General features: G+C 40.0%; 1 protein-coding gene across 1 annotated transcript; it reads right to left on the bottom strand.

Annotated features, from left to right (window-relative positions):
• Positions 1–744: 744 nt before the first annotated feature.
• Positions 745–26,633, bottom strand: SLC30A4 (solute carrier family 30 member 4). The gene is made up of 8 exons (XM_067555773.1): positions 26,419–26,633; positions 25,576–26,094; positions 18,303–18,449; positions 7,918–8,071; positions 7,445–7,646; positions 7,030–7,135; positions 2,931–3,065; positions 745–899 (listed from the first exon to the last, which is right to left on the bottom strand). The coding sequence occupies exons 2-8, from the start codon at positions 25,967–25,969 to the stop codon at positions 745–747; spliced, it is 1,293 nt and encodes a 430-aa protein (XP_067411874.1). The 5' UTR covers positions 25,970–26,094; positions 26,419–26,633.
• Positions 26,634–27,053: the final 420 nt, after the last annotated feature.

Raw genomic sequence — 27,053 nt, 5'->3', positions numbered from 1 at the left:
CATTTTAAAAGTCAAAATGCGTCTAAGGTATAAATGCCATACTACAATACATGAAAGATAACTGATCACTTACAACACTTTGAGTCCAGTCCTGAAGTTTCTAATTAGGCAACGGAAATTTTGCCTGGGTAACGACCTCTTGATTTGTACCTTTGAATGTCCGCCTTAAATCTAAATGTCTGGTATGGGTACAGTAAATTCTATATTTGGCAATGTTTCTGAAGACAGTTTATCAAATGGTTTAGCTAGCACTGTATGCATCATCTTCCAAGATAATATATTAAAAACTGTATTACAAAAATACTGTATAACCACTTCAGGGATCTTTGTGTTATGGACCCCTGACATAATCAACTTTTACAAAGTTTTTAACTCAAATACTGAATTATTGATGCTCCTTTTGGAGCGCAAGTACATTAGCGGTACACAATTGACAAAGGACAATATTGAAGTGTAATCGATGAGGTATCTGCAGAGCCATATCACAATCTGTAAACAATATTGTGGATACATCTTTGTCTGAAAATCATAATGAACTGACAAACTGGTAAGAGAGAGCAAATACATTTTTCTTTAGGATACCTCCTGCAGTTTCTGCAGCACCAGTTCTCCCTCTGGCATCAAATACTGGTATAACTGCACTCATTAGGGATTCGACTCAATCATTTTAGTTTTGCATTTATTGCTGTTTAGTCTTGGACTACAAGATAAAGAATAAGGCAGCAATTCCCAAAATGTATGAAATTAGGCACTAGAACTCTGACAACTTGCACAGGTCTTGTTTACTTCTTGCTTGTAACTCTGAAGCTGGACAGAGCATTTATACATTCCAAATGTATTCAGCAGCAAGTGTCGGGCCTTGGACTGAACTTCCTCCCATTTAGGTGAACTACCAGGAACTGGAAAATGAAGAAAATAATCAATACATGTCATCCTTCAAGAAGTCCTGACAGTCCACCTACTTCATTATGCATTAAAGCTGACATGACAGCCCCCTTCCCTTGTTTACCTACATGGTATCTGTTCATTTACTATTGGACTGTATTATTGTGTGCCGTTAGGCCCTGATCCTGCAATCAGATCTTTAGTGCTGATAAAATTAAGAATCTGATAGTCTGCTAAAAAAGATCAAGGATTTGTGTCTATGCTTGGTATAGACAATCCAAAAAGGGAATAATATGACAAATACATTACTGCTGCATTATATAACATTTTATATAGGTGCTAAACATAAACCCTCATGTGTTGTATTAGACAGATGTCTGCTGTTTTAAACTTGGATATACTCAATGGGCCCAAAGAGCTAATGGTGTTAACATAGCCCAGTCACTGTTCAACATGAAATAGATTTAAACAAGGTTCACAGTTTGATATACAGAGACCTCAACGTGCTTAGTATCATGGGATAGACACCATCCTTAAAAATCCTTTTAAAATGCTTTTAACTTTTTTCTAAAGATACTGAAAAGAAGAAAAACAGTTAAAGCATGTGAAAGGTAAAGTATTAAGTAAGGCTTTCATTTTAACAACATCCCTTGCTCCCTTTCCCTTTAGGTGGATACAATTTTTAGAAGGAAAAAGTCCCTTGTTTGACAGTTTTTAAGATGGTCCACCAAATAGGCCTGATTTCTGACCCACCAATTTTGGTTCATTTGGTTTATTTCTGATCTTATATGGTTCTTAATTCCCAGGCATGCTATTAACATAGTCATTGACTTATATCACAGTAGGCCTTTTTGTTTGGACTAATTCAGTCGGTCTTGTATTCTTTTCCCATCAACATTTATAAATATTCACTCACCTTTCACGGCTGAGCTCACAATTGTAGGCCCAATTACACATGTCCAAAACTTTGGCAACAATTTTAATAAGATATAATATCCATTTTCCATAGGACAGATTGCCCCTTGGATCTGTAGGTGAAAGATGACTATGTGCACACATGCCCATCTTCTCCCAGATCTGTGGGTAGGGCCACTCCATATCCTTCCCAATGCAAGTACAAAACTTCACCCTTCCTGCACCTGGGTGATGTGAGGGAACCCACACTGATATTTCCAACCAAAAAGCCCATCCTACAGCTTTTATGAGGGGTGAGGACAACCTGAAGACACATGCTTTTACAAAATTTCTAGATTTCCTCTATAGAACAATTTTATGGGGCTGAAGCCTTCTAGACCCAGATCTGATGTAAAGATAAAACACATGCTCCCAAGCCCCACGACTTTTAAAGAGGTAAATTCATGCTCCTACCCTTTGCTGTTATGGACTTGTGCAGTGTTTAGCTAAATGTCTGCTTAAAGTTGTAATGAGCTGCCCTGCAATTCCAAGCAATGACAATCTTTACTCTGACCAATGTCAGAAGATGTCTTTAAACAGTTTACTGAAGCTATAGGCACTGTGCCGTGGTTGCTAGGACCACCGGATGAAGAAATATTACAAGTCCACTAGTGAATAGGTTCTTCTATCTCATTAGAGCCCTAGAGGCCAAAATAAGGCAATATCAGACTTGGGGGGAGGGGGGATATCATGAAGCCTCTAGAGAGGTCTGTGTTGATTTTTATACAAAGAGTCTTCTGTTATTTTACCTCCTATTGTGGGAAAACTCCTTTTCTGTGACAGCGAAAAATCTGTGCAAAAGCATCAACTTTCTCCTTTTTTGTGAATCTGATCAAACATACTAGTTCCTGATCTTACCAGCAGAGTGACTTTTCTTGCACAGCTCTCTACAGTATACCCAAGATAGGAGAAGTTTTATATATTTTAAAAGCAAGCCATTTTGTATATAAAAGGATAGTTAAAAGCCTTGTTCCCAAAACAGATACTTCATGGCTCAGTTTAACCAGAAGCATAAAGATAGCTGCAGAAAGGACTTCGACTGTAAGGCTTAATCTATAGCTGTATCATATGTATACTATGCAGTAATTTACCTAATTGCAAGTGGACTATGGCAGTAGTTTTTCCTGCAGTGAGAGACCAAACATTTAAATCTTCTATTGAATAAACATCTTCAATTTTCATTAAGTCTTCTTTAATGTGGTCCACATTCAAATGTCTGGGAGCCCCTACAGTATTAGAATATGAGGTAAAATTAATTGTTTCTAATTAATACACACACTGACTTTCAAAGTAAAATAGTAGGAAAAGCCACAAGAAGACAAACATATCTAGTTCTTGCAACATTTATAGTCACTAGTAATATATTATTGGCAAAGAACATAGGAGTTGCCACATTGAATCAGACCAGTGATCCTTCCAGTCCAATAACATAGGAACTGCCCTATCGGCTCAGATCTGTGGTCCATCCTGTCCAGAATCCCTGTCTCCAAGACTTGCCTGCACCAGATGCTTCTGAGGAAGACGTAAGAAACCGCACTGCAGGCAGCTATGGGATAATCTGTCACCCCTGACAGTTTCATCCTACCTCCTTCTAGCTAGAGCTTGGCTTAGATCTTGAAGCATACCCTGCCCAAAACTCTTTTTTTGTGTGTGTGTATTAACTCTCATTAGTCTGGATGTTCTTGTTCTCCATATAACTGTCCCATTCTTCTTTGAATCCTTCATGTGACAGTGCTGTGTACCAGATACTTCAAAGGAAGGTATAAAATCCCCTTATGGTGGACAATTATGCAATAACATGCCTTTGGGGAATGTTTCTTCCTAACCCCATGAATTCCAGTGGATTGATATCACTTATAAAAACTTATTCTAGCTAATGTAACTGCAGATATTATTATTCATGTAATGAGGTCTTTCCAACAAGATACTATTGAGACTGTGAGTTTCACAGGTTAATTTATATGTTGAATAAAAAGTATTTCCTTTTACCAGTTTGAAATGTTCTGCCTTTTAATTTTATCATGTCATGAGGAAAAAATAAATAAATAGAAGCACCAAATAAGTTTCCTACACCAGTCACTAAATTATATATACATCTAACATGCCACATCTTAATAGCCTTTCTAAATACTCTTAACCATTTTAACCTACTATGGAAGCTTTTTGGTCACGCTTTATATTAAGATTCCATTTGTAAATCATTTATACATGCTAATAAATGATTACTAAAATTCTATGAACATGTTACTAGTCAGGAACTGGAATTTTTGTCTCATGGGAAACCTTGACATTTCAATATTTAGTTTCTGTTCTGAATCAGAATGGAAAAAATCAAAATATTGAAACAATTCAAGGAATGAACAATTCCAAAAAATCTCAAACTGGAAATGTCAACATGATAAATTTTGGCATTTTTGATCAAAATGATTCAATACATTGAAACATGTTTCCCTTTTGAAATGACAATTTTTTCAAACAACACTTTAAAATGAAAATGTTTTTTCAGATTCATGGTTTGAAAATAAAATATTGCTTCATTTCAAAACATCAACTTGAAACAAAATTCTTCAATGTGATTCTCACAACTAGAAAATTTAAAAAATTGCCAGAATGAACAGTTTCCCATGGAAACTTTCAATTTTGACAAAACTACATTTTCCACCAGGAAATTTGACCAGTTCTACATACTAGAGATATGAGAAGTATATATATATTGATGGCTTTAAGCACATCATTAGGCATTATAGATGATTATATAAGACATGATTACAAAAAATCTTTTAATCTGTTGGACTCTATAACAATCAAGTTAATCATTTAGTAAAACATCTATTAATCAAGTATTAACACTACATAAACTATAAATGGAAACTTAATATAAAGTGTGACCAGTTTTTCCATGGATCTAACTCATTTTCATTATTCTTCTTTGGACCTTTTCTATTTGTGCTCTATGTTTTTAGAAATAGGGTGACAAGGATTGAGCAATGTTTTCATTGATCAATTCCCACTGACTCCTTCGTCTTTCAATTCAAGGATTACAATTAATTGAGAACCCATAAAAATGTAGAAGCAATCCACTATTTTGTTGATTCTCTCAAAAAAAATTTGATATGTTGGAGAAACATGATTTTCTTTTATACAAGACATAATTTTGTCCTTATATCACGTTCATCTACTGTAGATGTTTACTAACTCTATCTTTTTCTAACTAATAATCTTCTTACTATTAAAATAAGCCCCAGGATCTGTAATTCCCAGGATCATCCCTAGCACCTTTTAAAAATAAACATATAATATGGCTACTTTCCAGTCTTATAGTACAGTAGCTGATTTTAATTATATATTGTTAGCAATGTGATCACTTCATTCTTAAGAGTCCTTCAGGATTCTTATATGAATTATTTCTAGAACTGGTGTCTTGTTGCAATTTAAATGACTTGTTCCAGTATCTCCTCTTTTGAGAGCTCAGTATTTGAGACTGTCTCACATTCATTAAATGCAAAGAGCAGCTCTAGAGTGAGTAATTCTTCATTGTCTTTTCTGGTGAAGGCTGTTGAAAAGTTGCTTACCTGTTAAATAAGTGCTTTATGGCTGTTTCTGCCCCATTTCTTGCCCAAAAAGCCTAGACTTAAACTCTAATCCTGTACAGTGTGCTTCCACTAGACTGCTGCACCAGCTTTTAAATCTATGTTAAAAAATAGAATCTAACTGCTAATATGAGGTAATCACATGTTTTAAACTTAACATTCCTACTTTAACAGTGATGCTTAGGTTAAATGTACTTTGAAAACCTACCCGGCCTCACAGACTCTGATGTTTAGCAATGATCTCTGACAGAACAAACCAATACAAATTCATATCTCACTTGCTAAAACTGAGCTGGAAAAGCTCCCTAACGTACACGAGATCTAAAAACTACCTTTCATCACTTGTAATAATATAGTTAATCCACACATTCGTAAGAGTCAGGAGGCCTATGCAAACAACCAGGATTCATATGTGAAATCTGATACACCTGTTAGTTGTCTTATCTATTTTCTTTGGCTAAATCTCAATACCACTACCCTGGAATTAATTGAGATGTCTTAACTGTAGGCACAGTTCACCATTTTTGCCCTCTCAGTGAACCTTTTATTTATTTATTTAGGAAGAAAAAACATTTTGACAATCAAGATTGGTGAGGCCTTGTTCAGTTTTTGATTCCGCCTTGAACCATAATTCAACAAAGCAGACTGTCAGATACCCTGCAATTTTATGGCCATGTCTACATTAGCCCTTTCTCCCTAATGTTTCCCCCATTGATACCATAGTTGCATTTCCACTAGTGGTAGCAACGGTCGAACTGCTAGTTAAAACAATGCACTGGAGGCTGTTGGCATTTTAACCACCGTGTTATCTAGATCTGCTCTGCACAGGTAAGATGACATAGTAATTAAAAAGCTTTGACCAATCTACATCTGTGCTTCCACTGTTGCTACCACCAGTAGAACTACACCAATGGTGCAATAACAGTAGTGGGAAATTTAAGAGGGGGGGAAGGTTAGTGTACAGCCTTTCCAGGGTTCCCCTCTGTGTTTTATAAGCATTTAATTTTCAAGTTAAAGTGAAATGTGGAGTCAGGTCTTTGGCTATGGCAGAGAAGCATACTGTACAGAGACGGGGCTGCAGGAGAGAGTCCACATGGGTGCTGTACATTTCACTTTTGCCTTCCAAATTCTGGGCAAGTTGTGTGCCAGGCAGTCATCTAGCAATCTGGCTAAGTTAAAATATCCTGAAGTCTGCTCTAAGTTATGCCAGCTCCCAGTGATCCCAAAGGCTGAAATAACAATGGGGCAAAGGGAAACAACAGCCATGCCCTCATACAAGCAGCAGGGAAGGCATCAGGGCCATTATGCCCCCTCTGTGCCACTAATGATCCCCTAGTCAGGGGCAATCCTCTGATGATTGAACAAGTCGGCTCTGGGGCCAGGTTCTGTTTGTGGGGCCGAGCAAAGGTTGTAACCCATCCAAAAATCTGGGCCATGATGTCTGTGATCACTTATTCAATATGATTTAAATACACTTAGAGAACATTTTTGTACAACAGAGAAATAACAAAGAATTAGCCATTACCACAAAATGTAACTTTCACTGCTAGTTGACATGTAAAATTAAATAAGAGTATCACAGAATTCATACAGATCTTACCTTCCAGTATAATAACTCCTGTATCCCATATGATTCGGACTGTTGTAAAAACCACAAGTATTGAGAATATGTAAGTACATATAGGGTCAGCAATCTTGTATTCTGGCTGCAAGGTACAGATTAAGAGTTTGTAAGGAAAGAGGCTTCTTGTAAAGATTTTAAAAAGACTTGGTCCAATAAGATTCAGCCACTTTTACCTCTCACTATTTTCCATTTAGTGTTGTTGAATAATATTTAGAAAATCTGTGCATGGTAGAGGTCTAATCTTTACTCGTTTTGGATGAATTTATATTACTAAAAAACAACAACGAAACACTTAATAGTTCTGTATCTTCCAAAAAAAGGTCCTTTAAATTTAGTATAGGAGCAGTTAACATCAGAACTGTCCAGTCACAAAAGATTAGCAACGTCCTACCTTGAAACGTATGATGTATGCAGCTATGAGCACACCAATGCTTTGGACCAAGTCCCCCAGGGCATGTACAAATGCTGCTCTCACTGCAAGGCTGCTGTGTCCCTGGCTATGCCCATGGGTTGTGGTAGGAGTGTTTGATGGAGGTACTTGGGAGTGTGAATGGGAATGAAGGTGACCTGACTGATTCAGTAGAAATCCCATTCTGAAAATGAAAGGAAAAGGAATAAGAGCGAGGGGATTTTTAAGTATTTTGACCAAAGGATGGAGAAAAACATTGCGTTCGTTATGGCTGAATCTCTCATTTTGTGACCATGAAGAGATCCAAAAAACCACACTAGCATACAAATAAAATTTCAATGTGATTGAGGCGATTCAATACAAATAAAAATTACAGAATGTGAATAAATTAATCTACATATTGTGTTTTGTAAATATATACAAGGAGCCTTAATATAGGAAAACAGAGAGCTTACATTAAGTTTACGGCAACGCCAACAGCTGCTGTAATGAGCATTATATCTCCATTAATTTCATAGTCCATATGGATAGTTCTTTGAACAGCTTCATATAATAAGAACACCATTAGGATATATACCAGCAATACACTAGTGATGGCTGACAACACCTCTGCAAATAAAAAGGGAACAGTATTACAAGAATGACCTATAGATCTACTATATCCTATTTTAAAATTTCATTTCTAGTGTTTTACCATGCAATAATTGATTTTTTTCAGTAGATTCTCATGCCTTAAAACATGTAAATCAAGTCAAAATCAGAAGACACAGTCAGCAAACAGAACAGTTTGTGCTAATCAGATAATACACACTTTCCTGTCAGTTTTGGTCCTGGAAATATATTTCCACTGTTTAGGTCAAAATTTCTAGGTGGGTTCAGAAAATTTCCCGGCTAGCTGGAAGCTTTGCCTAATGCAGTTGCAGATAAAGGCCAGATCCAATGTAGCTGAAGCTAGGAGCTTTGAAACCATAAGAACCGTTTCTGCTTTTGGTAGGGGAGGAGGGGACGTTAACCAGGATTCTAGGGGCTACTTAGGCACCTGAAAACTCTCGGTTTTTTTGCAGATAACTTAGAAATTAGCTGACAGGAGAACTGTATCTAATTCCTAGATAAAGAAGAAAAAATATATACAAACACCAATTAAAGCCATATTTTAAATGTATATGTACATCTAGAACAATGATGAGATAATATAGCAAGATATTCCCAATCCCATACCTTGAGGTGGAGTCAGAAGTGTTTGGCTGTGTCCTGCCATTAACCCATTCAGATCCTCAGTCAGCTCAGTTGGTGGTGGGAGGAGTCTGTGCTTTGGGAATGGGAGGGAGTCCATTTCAATCCCCATGGCCAGGATAAAGTCCCATATGAGGAGAGGTGCCGCACTGAGGGGCCTGTTGCTCTCGGGGGAGAATTCTGGATTTGGGAATGACAGGTCCCAAGATCCCATCTCAGACCAGCCTGAGCAAAGACTGGGGAAGTTATGGGGCAGAAGCAGTGGGTGCACAGAGATTTCTTACACTGATGTCAGAAGTCAGATCTGAACAGCTAGTTCTGAGGGCAAGCTTTGTCTGTCTAGGCGAGTGTATAATAAACAGTCTGGTGTTTACATGCATGATATAACCCTCGTAGCTCCCCGTCACACTGCTACAGAGAGCAGAGATTCTCCGTTAGATCAGGCATCAGGGCCTTTGGCTTCAGTGCAGGTTCTGCCCCAGCCGCAGCTGTGAAGCTCTCCAAGGCTGGAGCGTGCAGCACAGCGGCACGTGGCAGTTCCAACTGGCTGTGGAACTGCCCCAAGAGCAGTACCTCCCTGAGTTACTCCTCTGCCATCCTGCTGCCCGGTGAGCTGTGCAGTGCACTGGACATGTTTCAGAACAGAACAGGGTCAAACAAAAGCTGACCATTGTAACTTGAAATCCACATGTGAGTGACGGGGGCATCATGTCCCAGCAGCTGATTAAAAACTTGAGTCTCCAGGCCCCGCAGCTGGAATTTCAGGCTGGTACTCCCCAGTTCCCCGGAGCTGAGCGCAGGGGAGCTCCTCCTGCCATGTGGGGCTCTAGGAAGCCTTTCCTCCTTGCCCCCAGCATGCAGCTGTATCAGGGCCAAAGGTTTGTCAGCAGCCAAGGGGCAGAGGTCAGTCCCGTGTGCAGCAAAGGCCCCAGAACAGCACCGACCCTGTGAGTGGCCGGGGTGTGTCACTGCAACATTCAGCCAGGCCTCCCAAGAGCCACGGCTGTGGCCTCAGCATGCTGGCTTGTCAACAGAGACACCCGAGCCAGGGGTGAGTCTGTTTAAGTTCCAAACACCCTCCAGCAGGTACAACTGGTGATTAACAACTTCAATGAGAGACTTAACCCCAGGTGCCCTCTCTCCCCCAACCCTGGGAAGGGCCAGGCCAGTGGATCTGGGGAAGGCAACAGCTCCATGCTGAGCTGACCACCCAGACAGTCCCTTATGGCAAAGATCTGTACAGCACCAAGCACATTTCATGTATGCTCCATCACATAGCCCCACTTGTGCACCCCTTATCCTCCTAGTGCCTATACTGATGCTCATGTATCCCCTTCTCCCCTAACCCATGCACTCCCTTCCTGCACCCTTTCTGCCCTAACCCCTGCACTCCCTTGTGGCCCATGCCACCCAGGCACTCGCTGCAGCTGGTCTCCTCCTTCCTCCAGCAGCTGCATGTAGCATGCCAGGAACCAGCCGTGCAGCTGGTCCTCCTCCTGCCCTTCCCACCTGCCTCCGTCTGGCACCCGTGGCTCCCATGATCAGCTCTGCCCCTGCGAAGCCCAGCCCCTGCCAATCCCCGAAGAAGGGATACGGGGTCTAACAGCGTGAGCATGACATGCTGCACCATGGAGCTGACCCACAGGGGTGCTATTTAGAGAGGGAATGGGACACACCCCTACCAAAATCTGAAATGGCGCCCTTGCTCTGATGGGGTATGAAACTCGGGGGTCAGGTGCCCCCTCTTGCCCTCCCTAAATGGCATCCCTGGATTGACCTGTTTGTAAACTAGACATGGTTACTTTTTAAATGTACACTATGTCAACTTGAATTTAATGCATGAACTATTAATTAGAGCTGTATTGTTTTAAAGATTTCTATATACACTCTTTTGTGCTTAAGGTGAAGACAAAGACACAAGCAGATAGTAATCACTGCACACACACCACAAAATCAGAATACATACTGGCAGCAAAACTCTTGAGGTGTGTGTGTACGTACTGTGTATTGTACAGTCTTGTTACAAAGTGTTATCTAATAGCTAAATTGAATCTGCTGTATTTACTACAATATGCTGTTACCTACTGGCTAACTAATGTCTACGTTTCAGAGATAAGAGTATTGTTAACATTGACTGCATTGCATTTTGGTTTTGCAATTTTAAATAACACTCAGGGCCTGCAGATCCAGTGTATGGGTGCTTTTCATTTATTCCATTTCAAAAGAAAATAAAGAAGTGAATAAACATTGGAATGAAAGGGCCTGATTCTGCAGTGCCTTGCACCTTTTGTAATTATTTATGCCTGTATCAAGTGGGTGTAAAACACTGCCATCCTGATTTGGTGACATTATACATTAGTGTTAATGACAACACAAGATGCAGGAAAGTGGAGCCTCAGCTCCTAACTTTAGAAAACAATATCATGCAAGAGTTTGAAGTAGCTCTTCCAGTTTTTAAAAGAAATTACTCTAATATGTAAGTTACTGAAAGGCACGTTCTGTAGGGTTTGGGGACCCTTTAGAGATTTCTGTTTTATGCAGAATTACACCCCAAATACTGAGCATGAGCAGCAGGATTTGGCACATAGGGCCTTTAGAGGGACTAAGGAGGAAGGAATCCAAAGATGTCCAAGGCTGTAGCATAATACAGAGACATGGTTCTTTCTTGTCTAAACTGTAAGATCAAACTGTAAAACCAAACTGTTTAACCATATTGGGAGACTACCATCTTATAGCTAGATACCCCAACACAGTTTTTTCAGTATAAGCAGGCTCTTGGAGCAAATCTACAATCCAATAGCCAGTCCAACAAGTAGCCAGGCACTGGAAAGATGCAGAGAGAAAAATCTCCTTGTACCCTGAAGCTATGAAATGTGTCCGTAGACAGTGGGTCCTGATGCATCTTCCTTCCCCAGGAAGGGAAGAAGATGGAAGGATCTATCCAGTGGAGGAATCCTCTCTGCATTCTATCCCCTGCATTCTGCCACATAAGGAGCTTGCATGCTCCTATGCAGAGCCTCTTTGCCCAGAAGAACCTAGTCACTGGTGCAACTGCCTCGGGGAACCCCACAGAGGAGGAGCAATTAGTGTATAGATACTGTAATTCAACTAGCCTATAAAAACCTGAGATGACTATTTTAGAATGTGCATTTTATAAGATCCACACAGGCAGTTCTTAGAACATCTGCATATTACTGTAATTAAGACATGAAAATTTAATGAGAGGGATTTGTTCTTTGCACTTTTTTTTTTTTTTTTTGTTCCTCTTTTTTCCTAGATAACAGAAACTGTAAATAATCTGGTACTTTGACACCATCTATATGACAATTCTTCCCATGCTTGGAAACTGAATCTAAACAGTTTTTAAAAAATAGTTTCTGCTAACATAATTGCTTGTTCTTAGCAACAGCTGAACATTATAAGCCCCATCCGCACAGGTTTGCACAACATAGTAGCAAAATAGTTTTTACAGCAAAGTTAAATCGTTTCTTTAAAACTGGTGGAAACTGTGGGGGAGATGGACAGTTTGACTCGAGCCAGGTTACACATTAATTGAAGCAATTCACTGCTTCACAGTACGTTGGAATCTTTGTTATAATTTTGTCCTCTTCCTTTTCATTTGTAATGTTATTTACTGACAGTCCACAGTATTTACTTTAGTATTTATTTACAGTATTTATTTAATGTTATTTACTGACAGGCAACATTGTTGTTTTTGTGTGTAATATTAATCTATGTTAAACAAATATTAAGTTCCAGAGGAGTAGCCATGTTAGTCTGTTTTTAGCAAAACAGCAAGAGTCCTGTGGCATCTTAAAAACTAACAAATTTACTTGGGCATAAGCTTTTGTGGGCAGAAACCCACTTTGTCGAATGCAAACATTATTATGGTTGCAAAGTCAAGCACTCAGAAGTTGGGGAATACCAGAATTAAGGTTGTCTGTGCAATTTTAATTTGCCCCCTTATTTGCATGCATTATAAAACAATCTTTAATGACATGAACATATGCTATTTTTTCCCCACAAGACCCCTGCCTCATTCAGTGCACAGGATGAATGATGCTCACTTATTAAGCAACTTTTCTATATTCTGGTTTCTTCTTGTTCAGTGTATGGTGCCAGGCTTTATTTACTGTAAAATATTCAAAACCTGCTCATGGACTCTATGGGGCTCATCCTTACAGTACACCATACTTAACACTGGCAAAACAACTTATTTTCCCTAGCCTTGTTCTCTGAAGCAGCTGAAACATTTTGCCTGAAATGTTCTCAAAAAATTAAGCCAGAGTCAGACACCGGGCATGGAAAACAGGCCAAATCTGGCAAAGTTCCATAAGCAACTGAAAACAAGGTCTTATAAAGGGTAGTGTTGGAAAAACCTTAATAATGGATGGTGCCACCAGAACAGGCTATAATGCATGTAAATCTGGAGGACTGTATACATTATTTGTATCATTATTTGTAATAATTAGAAATGTCATTCAGGTCTGCTGATACAATCTCATTGTCAGTTATATCACCAGAGCCTCTTTTTCTGTATGAACTCTTCAAAGATCAGAGTTGATATTCAGGTGTTCTCCTAGATGTAGAAGTGGAGTTGTTATTTCTTCGTGTTCCACACATGTTGCTATTTCTTTCAGAGGTAGGGCAAAATTCTATCCTCAGATGCATCATATGCTCGCTCCAACAGTGTTCTTCTGTGTTGGCATTTGACAACTGCCTCAGTACTCTCTATTTCTTAGGTCTCTCAACATGTACAATGTATCTTTGATGGCTGCAAAATGTAACATTTCTACCAAGGAATTGTCCTCATTTTACTCATTCAACATTATAGTAAAAAAATATGCTTTGTACAAGCTTTTAATGTCACCAGAATCACTTGGTCCATAGGCTGAATTTTAAAATCAGGTTGGCAGGAAGAAACTCACATGAACCCACTCAGCTGTTCAGTATGTCACTGCTTGGATAAGAATTAGTATTATAAAGCTCTAACCAGGCTCTGAGAGGCAGCCATCATGATCTCAGATGATTTCAGAAAGATAGCTATCTTTAAAAAAATCCTGGAGTTATCCATGCAATTGCAGGAGTTATTTATGAAACAGGCAGATTATTCATGTTGATGTCCTTAAAACCATGTAGTTTCATACACTTGTCAGCCATATGAAGTGTTGTCATACACCAGCAGAGTGATACGTTCTTTATTATTTTTGTTTTAATTCAGAGCAATTTTCTCTGTAGCTGAAACCAGTGGTTTTCCTAGTAATGGCTTACAACAAGATCCTGTCTCACTGGCAATGTAGATTTGGTTTGGCTGTAATCCTTCATTTCTCATTAAATTAACCAAGCACTGTCTAAATGGATCGATCAATTCTGTAACTATTGACATAATCTCACCAGTAATGGAAAGCTGCCAAATTCTGCATCTATGGTTAAATCTGTTAGCTGAAAAGGGGCATTTCCACTTAAATCATGGTGAAACTTGAAGTACTTTTGGTTTTAAAGATGTACCCCATGCCAAACTTGCGCATACTATCCATATTTCATCCCCCTTTTTCTAATCATTCTAGGGTTCTGAGTTTATCCACTTCCTTTTCATCACTGCAAAGAGAATAAAGCCTAGAACAAAGCATACATTCATTGTGCATTAAATAGCACTGGAGAAGCTGAGAGCAGTGCTATTTTCTCTGGAATGCAAATAGATAATCAATAGTGTTAATGTGCTAGATGTTGCTGGAGTGCTTTTACAAATGAAAAAGCTCTCTCATGTATTGGAAATTCAGAGTTCCAAAAACTGGAGTTATACTGTACAGTAGAAATACTGTTAATTATATTTGTAATGCTGCCAAGATTAACGTCTGTATAGGTAACTAAAAAATAAGTGCAGAGTGAATCAATTTAAGAAGCCATGAGACAGCTTTAATGCATATTCTCAGCTTTTTTGAAAAGGGTCGTTTTTATTGCTGGATTTTTATCATTCACTTCTCTTTCTCTCCATAGTCTCTTTCATGAAATTCAGACTAATTGTGAGGTTAAATCATTTGATAACAAGGTTCTTACAGTATAGGATTATAGGCTCTTAACAAGGTTCTTAAAGTATAGGAATGTGTCAAAGTGCTGGGGATCTCTTGTTCCATTGCCAGCTCTACAACTGACTTGTGTGGCTCTCAGGACAGAATGATCAAACTTGGGTGCTTTGAACTAGGCAAGTAAATCCATGTATATGTTAACCTCTTTTGTGCCCCCATGAGTAAAATGGAAAAAACAATACTTAGATCTCTCACAGAGGTACTGTGCGGCTCCTTGAATTAATGTTAGTAAAGTGCTTTGAAATCCTTGAATAAGAAGCCTTACATAAGTTGAAAGCAGAATAATATTTGATTTAGAGTCAATTAAAGTCCCATGGAAAAGCTGTGGATAAATCTCTAGAGACACAATTGTTCTCTCTCTAATTAAAGTCTCAAATAGTAGTTGCTAGTGTAAAAGAAACCCAACGAGATACAAGTCTTCTCCTGAGCCCAGAGCAATCTCAGTGAAAGTTTTGAGGATTGCCAAGAAAGATTTTCAAGAAAACAGTTTAAAAAAAATGGCTTTCCATTTTTTTAAATGAACTTCTCTGACCTTTCATTTTTGTCTTAGGTTGGTCTCAGGTCACCTCACTTCTGTATACACATTAGTTTCTGAGCTCTAAATGCATTAAAAAACCTCTGGAAATAGTGTAAGTTTTCTGAATGAGGCTTCATAACTCGAAACACTAACCAAGAAACTTCTGTGTGTATTCATATTCCTCAAAAAGTGCTCTGGGACAAATCTGAAAGGTCATGTTTCAGTGTAAAGGTAATTTGTACAACAAAATTAAAAACTCTTGAAAGAAATGTTTCTAATGGAAATGCTGGCAGACCCTTTCTCGTTAGAGACCCAATGAGCCTTCTACCGTATAGTATTACGCAGTATTGCTTGAGTGACTAATTGATAGCAGAGAGTTGTAGGGTTCGGTGATGATGCTAATAAATCTGCTAGCTACTGCTATAAAATCTGAAACATGAATTGTAAACTTCCTTACATTATGTAAGTTCTGAGCTAAAATAATATTTGGAATTCATTGTAAAGACATGTATTTTAAATCATAGCAAAGCAGAAATAGTAAGCCTGATATTTCATAAAGCATAAAAGTTAGAGTTCCTGTTAAAATGTTTACATTTCAAGACCTACAATCACACATTATTCATTATTAACAGATACAACATAAAAAGCATTTTTCATCTTCAGAGTTATTTACAATCACTAACCAATCCTCTCAACACCTGAGGCTGGTAAATAATTCTAATACAGACCCATTTTATTGATGCCTAAAATAGGGAAAAGTTAAGTAATTTACTCAATGTCACAGAAAGAATCAGTATCAGAACCAGATTTAGAACTCGGGTATGTAACACACACAAGGACAAATGTCTCCTTTCCCCTTTGTGGTCCTGGAAGGCCCTCAACACAAGAGAACTATTGCTGCACAGGGAAATAAAGGCTGTATAGGAAAACCATGCACTCAGCGGAGTTCTCTGCGATGCTTCTCTGCCCAGTAGCATGGAATAGAGAGGAAAGATAGTCATGTGGTTAAGGCACTGGACTGAGACCCAGTTCTGCCACAGACTTCCCGTGTGATCTTGAACAAGTCATTTAATCTCTCTGTGTATCACTTCCTCATCTAGAAAACAGGTTCAAGACTTCCTTTCTCGCACTCCATGTGTGTCTTGTGTATTTAGGGCTGGATTGTGATGACCATCATTCACAGTGAGTGGTACCTTATTTTTACAAGGAACCCCACTGAAGTCAATAGGACTACTCATGAAGCAAGGTATTACTCAGCATAAATGAGGATATAAAAATCTGGCCCACTAATTGTAAGCACTTGGTGTCAGTGACGGCCTGTTACTGCAGTATGTGTAGGTATCTCACTGAGCACAAGAGGGTCCTCCAGCTGCAGAAAATAGAGATAACATTGATAGGATGGTACAGGTTGTGGAGGGCCAGAGGAGCAATCAGTGGGTATGCTGCTATTTGGCTCAATAGACATCCTCATCTTAATCTTTCAAAACTGAGGGGCATACAGGGGCCCTAGTGGCTTGGACAGCCAACAGAGCTATGAAAAATGGGTTGTCTGCACATCCCCTCTGAGCCTCGTCATCACTGGCTGGTAGGAGAAACGTCCTCTCCTAGGCCTTGTTAGATATCTGAGGCAAGATATCCATATCTTGGGAGCAGCATTTCGATTAAAATTGGTAAAATCATCCACTCATAAGAACCTACTTGAGAGAAAGCCAAATAAACTTTCATTCCTAAGTACTGAGATAAGTCAACCACTAAAAACTTAAATCTGAATTTGCCAGATTCCATTTCAATACAGATTTGGCTCATGCTGAAGTAAACAGGGTTCTGCTATCAGCTTCCATGGAAGCAGGGTTAGGCTTAAGAGAAGTGATGTAAAATCCTTCTGGACTTTCCTTTGATCCTTTTAGCCTTAGTTTACCCTGAGTTGCAATCTGGAATAAATAGCATCGGTGAAAGTCACTTTTTATATTAGTGCAGTGTGTCACCAGTAAGGTTACATGATCACTGGGGAAAAAATGTGCTTTTAAGATGGCTTAGCTAACCCAGGTTCAAACAGTAGCAAAGCCATGACAACCCAGCTTTTAACTTGGGTTAGCAGCTCAAATTTAACCCTAGGCTTCCCTACAGGCTTTAACCTGAGCTGCTCACTCAAATTAAAATTGAGTTGCCTTGTCTTTGCTGCAATTTTACCCTGAGTCAGCTAACTGGGGTTAATTACCCCAAGTTTCTTTTTGCAGTGAAGACCTACCTGAAGGCTTTACACATCAATGCAGGTATATCTGTTCAAAAAATCCCTGTGTAGACAAGCCATTAGACTGGAAGATTCTTACTTGGGTGATAATGAATTACTAAACTGAGTTATTTGCAAGTAAAATAATATAACATAATTTAACATGAAATAATCACTGTGATGAGTTTCCTCAATAGGCCTGGCCTCTAATGCACAGCTATTAAAAAGATGCCACCAATGGAAATAGAGCTTTCTCCACATCACTCATCTGAATGCACAGCAAAGTAGTAAAGAAGAAGAAAGTTAAGGACCACACGCCTGCCACTTCGGGTATTATATAAAACTTTTCAGTGACATTAGTTCTCATGAAAGGTTACAGTCTGACAGCCAGGGACAACATAGTCTCCTGTTTGGCCATCCGTAAAGCTACAGCAAAGGCAGCAGCAGTGAAATCTCCCCCAGGAAGGCCTACCAATGTAACACAACCTTGGGCTGGAAAGACCAGGTCAGTTCCTGAGCCCTGATCTGTCATCTTTGTGCACTCTGCCTAGGGAAATTCCCAAGTGCCATAAAGCCAGCATAGCCAGTACTCTGCCATCTGCAGGGGCTTTCATGTATATAAGAATCAGGCTCCTAAAATGTAAAGCTTTCTGCTAGATTTACATAACTTCATTTCTGATGGTTAATGCACTATGTTACAGCTCCACAGTCAGACTCTCCTTATAGTTATCATTTATAACACTGCTATAACAGTGAAATCTGGCAGCTACATACCTAAGCGATGAAATCCAAAGGTGAATTTTTTTGTGGGAGATTTTGCAGATAGCCATAAAGCAAGCAGGGTCAAAATAATACCACTGAGGTCAGTTAACATATGAAGTGCATCTGTCATGATTGCTAGACTGTTAGCAACATATCCACCTGAAAATGGAATTGGAAAAATTAGGGCATGTGATATGAACAATTCTGTAAAATATCCTTTTGGTGTAATTTACAACAAAGTATTCAGAATGGTGCACTGAGCAAGTAATAACACATCTTATAAAATGTGGTGATGGAGCTAGTGGTTTTTCCTGTTGCAATCAATGTGCCATGTTATTTCTTAAAGCTACCATGGTGATAAATACAGTATAAATACTTAAACAGATTAGGTAAGCAGAAAAGGCTCAGTCCTCCAACCTTTACTCAAGCAAGTTGTCTCATGGATTTCATTGGGACCGCTTGATTGAAAAGGTTCTTCAGGATCAGGCCTAAAATAGCTTAGTGTCTTTTTTTTTTAATTTTGTGTGTGTGTTTAATTAGCTGATTGATTTATTAAGGCAAGACTGGTAGTTGCTGACATTTTGAAATATGGGCAAAGCTCCAATGACTAAATGGCAAAGAATTTCAGCCTGCCCTGCTTTTTTTTTTTTTTAACATTAAATCTTAAGCCTCATTGTTCCCTGTCCCAGCAGCCATTGCCAACCCTTTCATTCTGAAATATTTCTTTCCATTTCTTTGTAATTTAACCCTCTTCTCATAATTGTGGGCTGTGCTGAGATAAACTTCCTCAGATCAGAAGTCAAAATGATCAATTGGCCATGAAGCAGATATCTATATCTTTAATAGATGCAGGGAAGGGGTTAACCTAATAATGATGTAGTCTTCCTTTCCTTGGACTAGCCTTTCCCCAAATAGAGAGTAAGACCAGGCTCTTTTACATGCATATGAAATAATGCTAATGGGAGCTATGCACATGCACTCAGACGAGACTACATCTTTAGTGTCAGTTCAGCAATGGGTCGGGTCAGGTCAGGTCTCTCCACTGCTCTGCGAACAGTCTGAGATTGTTCTCAGGCCTGCAGCTTCCACCATGTAGATAATGCCACCTGGCAGGCCTGAATCTCCAATTTTAGAAACAAAATAACATCTCAGATAAGAGCCCTTTTGTTTCCATCATTTCTCACTACTTGGTCTTTGTGTAGTATTAAAAATTTGCATTACAGGAAAACCTAAGGATCTTTACTAGACAGACCATTAGGGGCCAGGTATAGCAAAGGAAAGCTCACAGCTGGTTGATTGCCTGATAATATAGACTTTTGTTGATTGGTCTATCTATACACGTGCACCCACATATGCACAGATAGTGCACATTATAGTTGTTGCCAATATTGACCACTATATACTTCAGTTTGAAATCCGACTTCCAGTCTAGCTTCCCTTCCACACTGGTTTTAGTTGCTTACCACTTTATCAGACAAATTCCTCTGAGGCTGAAATCCTCCATGAGTCAGTGCAGCACAAAGATAATGTATGTGAGGTTTTTGTTTGTTTTTGTTTTTTAATTTTAGCAAAATCAGTTCAGCAGCTTTTTGAGGAAAACAAGTTACACCTATCCTCATATGTGCTGAATGAAATTTTTGTACTTTGCAGCCTTTTAAAAATGATGTTTGTATTCTAGTCCTCAATGAGGAAGGAACAACAATTTAAATTTGACAAAATTTGGTTCAGTTGTTTTAAACTTACCAACATTTAAAATATACAATTTTGTGCATGTGTATTACATTTTTTCTATTTTTTCCTCAGAAATTGTTTTAAGAACTTCTCCATCAACATACATTTGTTCTGACCAAGTCAGGTAAGAAAATCTCATTTAAATAAGGCTCAATTAAGGCCTCCTACTTTTAGGATGCCTCAAATAATGGTACCTCATTTAAAACCACTTCAGTTTAGGGTGAATGAATTACAGGTGTGTAAGCTTTCTCTTAAAAAAAGCTTTAAAAATAAAATAATAAGGGAATCTAAATACTAATATCAATGTTATATAAAGGTTGAAAAAGCAAGCACTTATACTTCAGGAAATATTACAAGTGAAGGTTCTTAATGTCCAAATGTATTGTCTTGAGCAAAGGCATAAAAGAGGGTTGTGTCAACATGGTTGGCAGCTTGAAAAAAAGGCTTCAACAATCCTTGTCGAAAAAGGATCCAATGTCTCATTACTGTCTTCACTCAGACATGAAGGACAGAGATGCATCTCTTGTAGGGTGACCAGCTAGCAAGTGTGAAAAATCAGGACACCTTTTTCAGGGGCCAGGAAGGGGGAATATAGTTGCATATATAAGACAAAGCTCCTAATATCGGGACTGTCCCAATAACATTGGGACATCTGGCCACCCTAATCTCACAGGTGACTGTTCATAAATCTATAAAGACATCCAAAATCTCAGTAAGAAAAACAGGATGAGAGTCAATCAGCAGAGACAATGTTTTTTTCACCTCCTAATGCATTACACTGTTCTCACAGAAGTAGCCAAGTCAGCCAGAACACTCAGTCTTATCAAATAATAGATGGCTTATGAGATTGAGAAATGCTAAACATTGTAAACCTGAGGTGAAATGGGGTTAGGCAGTTTGTCCACAATTTGAAACAGTTCTGCTGGTCAGGATTTCCCAGATTCAACTGCTGATAACAAAACTTTCCTCATGGTGACATCAGAAACCAAGTAAAAATTTAAAAATTATTTTTGAAACAAATTAATTAACTCAGAGTCTGAAAGTGTCTTCTACCACTGGTGATCTAGTCTTTTCCGGTCCCACTCAATCTGTCACAGCTCATCTGTGTACCTTCATGACCTTTGAGGCTGATATTGGGGAAGGAGGCATGTAGGTGCCTCTCCCCCACTGGCAAGGAGAGGTTTAATGAGAGTCTCTGGACTTAGTTGGTCCTGCCCCACTACATCTGCAACGGTGGTCGGGCATGGAGAGGGGAGTTAAAAGGTGGAGACCTAGTCCAGTTCAGGGCTGACCAAGAAGGAGAGCAGAGTTCGGCATCTGATGTGAGAGGAGCCTTGCTGCAACCAGAGACTGAGATAGCTTGCTGGTTGGACGAGCCTCCTGGTAGAAGGGACAACCAGACCTTGAGAGACAGGCTGGAATACTGACTGTTTGAAGATGAGCCCTGAATAGAAGGGTGGGATCCTGCTGTGCGTTCACTGGAGGTCCCTGATTTTGAGTTGTGGTTATTCCTGACTTTGTTTGGACCTTACCATCCTGAAAGGACTGATATATGTCTTGGCCGCATGGCTAAAGCACTGCTACCTCAGCCCTTGCTAGACACAGTGAACCTACCTGCAGAGGCAGGCAGCTGGGTGAGTCATGCCCTGATGGGCCACAAAGGGGTGCTGAAAAGGCAAACCTGATAGCAGTCCCCGTGTGTCAAAGGTCATAGAAAACAGATTGTTATAATATCCCAAAGCATCAAATGCAAAGCTCCACAGGAGACTGAGCAATACATTTCCTCGGAATGTTCTGAAACTTGAAACCCAGAGGATGAACCACAAAACCAGATCAGGAGGGGAAGTTTGGTTAGGCCCTCTGTTCAGGAAGACAAAGCTTAGAAAAGTCCTGAGCTCAAGTAAATAGCAATGATGATCTGATCATGATTAAGATGTAGTTTTATTTTAAACACACCCTATTTCCTGTTCTGTCTCTAAATCAGATGGGTGGTGTACACACGAGCATAAGCTGAGGCGGACACCACACAGAAGCCATGAGTGCTCAAGCAAATCCACAAGAGGCATGGTGAATGATGCTAAAGTCACCCCATCAAGAAATCTCAGACTCAGATCCTCAAAGGTCAAATCAATGGGAATCCCACTGAGTAGTGGGCTCAGTACAAAGCCAACATTCCCAAATCAATTTTATCCTGGGAGTCTCGTACTACATAAATCCATCCTTGTGATAAGGCAGTTGCTACATCTGAGCTCAAACTCTGCCAAATTCACCTTTCGATCATGCTGAAACACAGACACAGTTGGAAAAAGTAGAACCACGACAGGGCAAGTTAAGTCATTTCAACCAGGTGTCTGTAGTATGTTCAAAGTTAAGAAACTCATCCATCATTAGATCATGAATGGTTATCAATGACTAACCATGCATTGAAGCAGAAGCTAAAGGACAAGGTCATTGCTTGCCACTACTACTAAAGCCTCTGATGAAACTAAGTGGAGTAGATAACAAATGTCAATTAGCTTGTATACGTCTGACAAATGAACTTTTTCTCCTAGTTGCTCCCTGAGAGGCTCAGTAAACGATATATATTTTTAGATTTGAACAACGGCTTTGTCAAATACACAACAGATGTATTGCAGATAAAGTCATTATTCAAAGGTACGATGGCAACAAAAGGTAGCTGTTACATCACATTAATTGCATTTTCCACTGTATAAAATGAAGCAGTTTTATCATCACCACTTTCTACACTTTTTTAAAAAGCTAAATCAAGAAAAGTTTAATCTTCCTGGTTTTAAAATGTTGTTTTAGCTAAAAGTTATGGACACAGATAAAATGCTCCTGAAAAACATAGCAATGCTGGACATGGGGAGAAATGGCCGAGCAATTTCCAACCATTTAAAAAAAAATGAATTTAATGTTCTTGACAGATGCCAGATTGTCAGGAATGAAGCCTTCTAATTTATCCATGAGTCAGGCACTGCCAATGCCCATTCTGTACTAACTTCTGACTCCCCAGTGTAACTCAAACCTACCCTACGAGACCACCTCAAGGGATGAGAGAGAGGTGAATTTAGGCATGTGATCATCTCTCCTGAGACCATGGATTCATTTCACAGAGGTCATTGAACAGCCCCCAGATTTTGTCAGTATGGAAATGACTTTGAATATGTTGAACAAGAGGGGGCAAGTCCTCTATACTATTTATTACCTGTCCCCTGAGACATCAGTTTCTATACTTTCAAAAGTTTTTAACTTTCCCTTGTACCAATGAATTTAAATTATAACTAATACTTTCTTCTTGATTTACTGTTGTGATTGAAATTAAAATATTTACAAAGTAGTGAAGTTGTCTGGTCACAAGTAAAACCCAGTTCAGTGCGACTGAAAGTCTAATGACTGATGCACTGACCGTATGCATCATTCTCCACTGCTTTCGAAAACAGAGTGGCAATAGAACAAGTCAGGGGAAAAAGTGGATGGCAGAAATACTTTGTGTTCTTCAAGAGTATCTGGCACCACATAGGCAATTACACTAAATTTTATGAACTCTAAAAGACAGGGTAGTACATAGTGCTATGTAAATGAAAAGTGAATAGTGATTAGAAGGTAAATATTATGCCTGTTAACAGTGATTAAATATTGGTGGTGATGTAGTTTTTATTAGCTTTGTATCCACAGCCATGTGACTTTTAACTTTAGAGTTTATTTCACGGTTATATCACAAGAAGCGCTCCAAGAATGGCAAAAAAAACTTCATTAAGGAAGAGTTAAAGATGCATAATGATAGCTTGTGCCCTTCCAGAATGTCAAGTTCAGCAAAACTCAAGACTTCTGAAAACCAGGAAATACAGAATTAAGGTAAATGCCCAGGCAACCTTAACTCTGACTGGAGCAGGCAAGAGCCACTGGGAATTATCTGCATGCATTCTAGTTTCTTTCAGAGCTGCAAATGTAGCTATAGTGAATGGTGGAGGCAGTAGGTAGAGCAGGTTAGTAGACGTGTGTTTGTAATATGAGGAGATTTGGGGATTAGTTTGGGGAGTGTTACAGAGCTGACTGTGATATGAAGAGGTCATCTGAGTCTGAATTCCGCCATGTGTATTATCAAAGGAAGGCAGTGCAGGTTACCTTGAGGTTCCAGTCTGCATCATTTCAATACAGAATTGTGTAGGCTCTGTCAGTAGCATGACACCCGGGTTTTCTTGCCAGGGGTTTTGTTAGTAGTGAGGTGGGATATGAGTCTGGGGATTTAATGGTGGGTAGAGAAAAGTAGGTTTAGGTGATATCCTGCACACAAATGTGAAGGGACTGTAAAAGGATATGAAGTACTTGTTAAATTTTACAAGTATGGTATTCTGTCGAGGGAACAGGCTCAGTGTTTGAGCATAGGCAGTTGCAGTTGACACCTGTCTATTACAGTGAAGAGACAGAATGTGAGTACGTGAATCCAAGTAACTGTACAGATATTAGAGGGCTCAGAACAGTCGAGCTTTAAACAGAAAGTTGGTCTTAACTATACTGGAGCTACTGCTCCACTGTAATATACAGTCATATGTGTGTATAGATTTACAGACTGCTGTATCATGCTGTGTTTGGTTAAAATATGACTTGTCTCTTGAACCTGAACTGCGAGAGACAATGTGCTTTGATATCAAAAGAGCTGGTCAGAGGTAAATAGAACTTGAAAAATTAGTTTATTGTTTTGAATCAATCCATAACGAGCAATTTTGTGGTGTAAAATCATTTCTCTCAACTATTAACAAAATATTGGCATTTTCAGTAAATCATATGATCAGATTAGCTCAAAATCATTTGTTGATTTAAAACAATATACAATAGACACTTTTATGTTGTTTCTCATGGCAGTTCAGGATGCAGAAATAGCTAGTCTAGCATAGGAACTCTGTTAGTCCAGTAGGGAGAAGAAAACCAGGAAGCTTTAAGTGATGGTGATATTTATTGGACTATTACTTACAGTTTCATGAGGGTTTTTTTCTCTTTCAACTGTAAAAATAAATTATATTGCAGTATGTGGGGATTAAGAACATAAATAATAAAGTTTGTAGGCCCCGAAATCTTTTACAGACACTAGTCTTCTGCTATTAAAGGGAACCAATAATCTGAAAAAATTACATTTCTATCTAAAAATGTTGCATCTACTATAATTACAAGTAAAAAGGTGGCAATAATTGAAACAAATTGATGGAGGAAAATCTTTATTTTTCTCCATTGAACAGCATATGGACAGTTTAATTGTTAATTCCAAATAGTCAGTTTCTCCCTTGTTGATAAGATCCTTATAAACATCAGTCAGGGGAAAGTTCATGTTAGTAGTGCTCCTCTAAACTCCTCCTTATTTTCTTAGAGGCTAATTGCATGCTGACTTTCTTTACTCTGGGCACTCACTGGACTTACTGAAACCCAGAGATTTCAGCAACAACTGATACACTGTCTCCTTTAGCAAATAATTAAAGAAAAACTGCGTAATAAAATAACCACTGAAGCATTTTTTCATTAACCCTAGAAAGACAGTAAGAAAACAAGCCCAACTCACCTATGAGCTCTCCAATCATAAAGAAGAGATAGAGAACGGCAGCCAGAGTCAACTGTTTTTTCACCTTCCTCTGTTTTGATAGTTCCCTCTGTTTACTGCAGTTGCTACAAGGGTCTGTCCTGGAGCTAGTCTGTGTGCTCCGCAGAGCAATATCCCGGTCCAGCAAGGAGTCATCATCAGACTGCAGACCTAGGTGAGGCCCATTGACAGGTATGTCCGGAGCTGCATCTGAAGTGTCATCAGAAACAACAACTCGCAGTTTGTTAAACCTGGGGAAGTCCTCCTCTCCCACTTCATCTGAAAAATCAAAGGCACTGGAGTCGTTCAAGAACAAGGGATCATTGTTCTTTCTCAGCATAGATTTAATGCTATTCCAGACACTGGATTGGGCCATAGTAGCTGCAGCCAGGAGCCCAACTAGGTGCTGCAGCTTAGCTACAGCAAATTCTTCTCATGGAGCTTCCCCTTGCAGGCAGCAATGCTTCATTTCACCATCCATCCAGGACATTGCCTCCTGGCCTGAGGAAATCAGATAGTTACACCTTCAGTTCATCACCGAATACAAATGCAAGTTACAATACACCTGTGGGGGAGGAGGGGTTATTCCAGGTAATCCTTCTAAAGCAAGTCACCTTCCAGCCAGCTGCACTACCCCTTAGGCTGGACAGACCTCATCCAGCATGCCAAAGAGGTAACAGGAGCCCCCCCAAAAAAGAATCTATTTTAAAAAGGCATTTTCACGTCCAGTGGCCTGCTCGCTACCACTGAACACAGAGCAGCGACTACAGCAGCAAAGACATGCTCGACAGGGACCGAATCTGACCCTCCCTGCGCAGAACGTACCGTGCCAGATGGTTACACTCTCGTCTGCGATTGATGCTGCACCGCGCTGACTAACTCTCGCCAGCCGGCACCGTTTCGGATCGCTGGAACAGACGGGGACGTCTTAACGCACCGGAACCGAACGGTACCTTCGCACGGCCAGGACCACCGGACCACCGCCTCCGCGCGGTGCAGAGCCTTCGGCCACCGACTCGCTCAGCTCATTTTCGTGCGTCCCTAGTAAATGCTAACGCCTGGCCAGCAATGCCAGCGATGCCAGCTCCCCCCGCGCGGGGCTCCAGCCGGGCACAGCCAGCTCGGCACGGCAAACCGAAGGAGGCTCTAGCCGGGCTTTCCAACGGGAGCGCGCATCCCCCGAGCAGTGACGTGCCTCTCCGCCCTCGGGGAAGCCGGGCGCTCACCGCTCCGCTCGCGATAGCTGCATCTCGCTTTCCTGCTTCCCCGGCCGGGGCTGGCGGCTGCTCCTCCTCCCGCAGCTGAGCCGCGCTGAGCGGAGCGGAGCGGAGCCAGGCGGACTCGCCGCGCGCGGCCGCTCACAGTACGCGTGCGCCCTGCGCCGGGGGCCGGCCGCGGTGGGCGTTGTTCGCGCTCCTGGGGCCCTCGACGCCGGGGCGGATGGGTGGGACGGCCGCCGC

This window comes from Emydura macquarii, unplaced genomic scaffold (assembly GCF_026122565.2).
Source record: "Emydura macquarii macquarii isolate MOO-44397 ecotype Brisbane River unplaced genomic scaffold, CSIRO-AGI_Emac_v2 contig_1644, whole genome shotgun sequence".
Classification (NCBI taxonomy): Eukaryota; Metazoa; Chordata; order Testudines; family Chelidae; genus Emydura; species Emydura macquarii.
The sequence above is the reverse complement of the archived record's forward strand: the minus strand, read 5'-3'. Positions and strand labels throughout refer to the sequence as shown.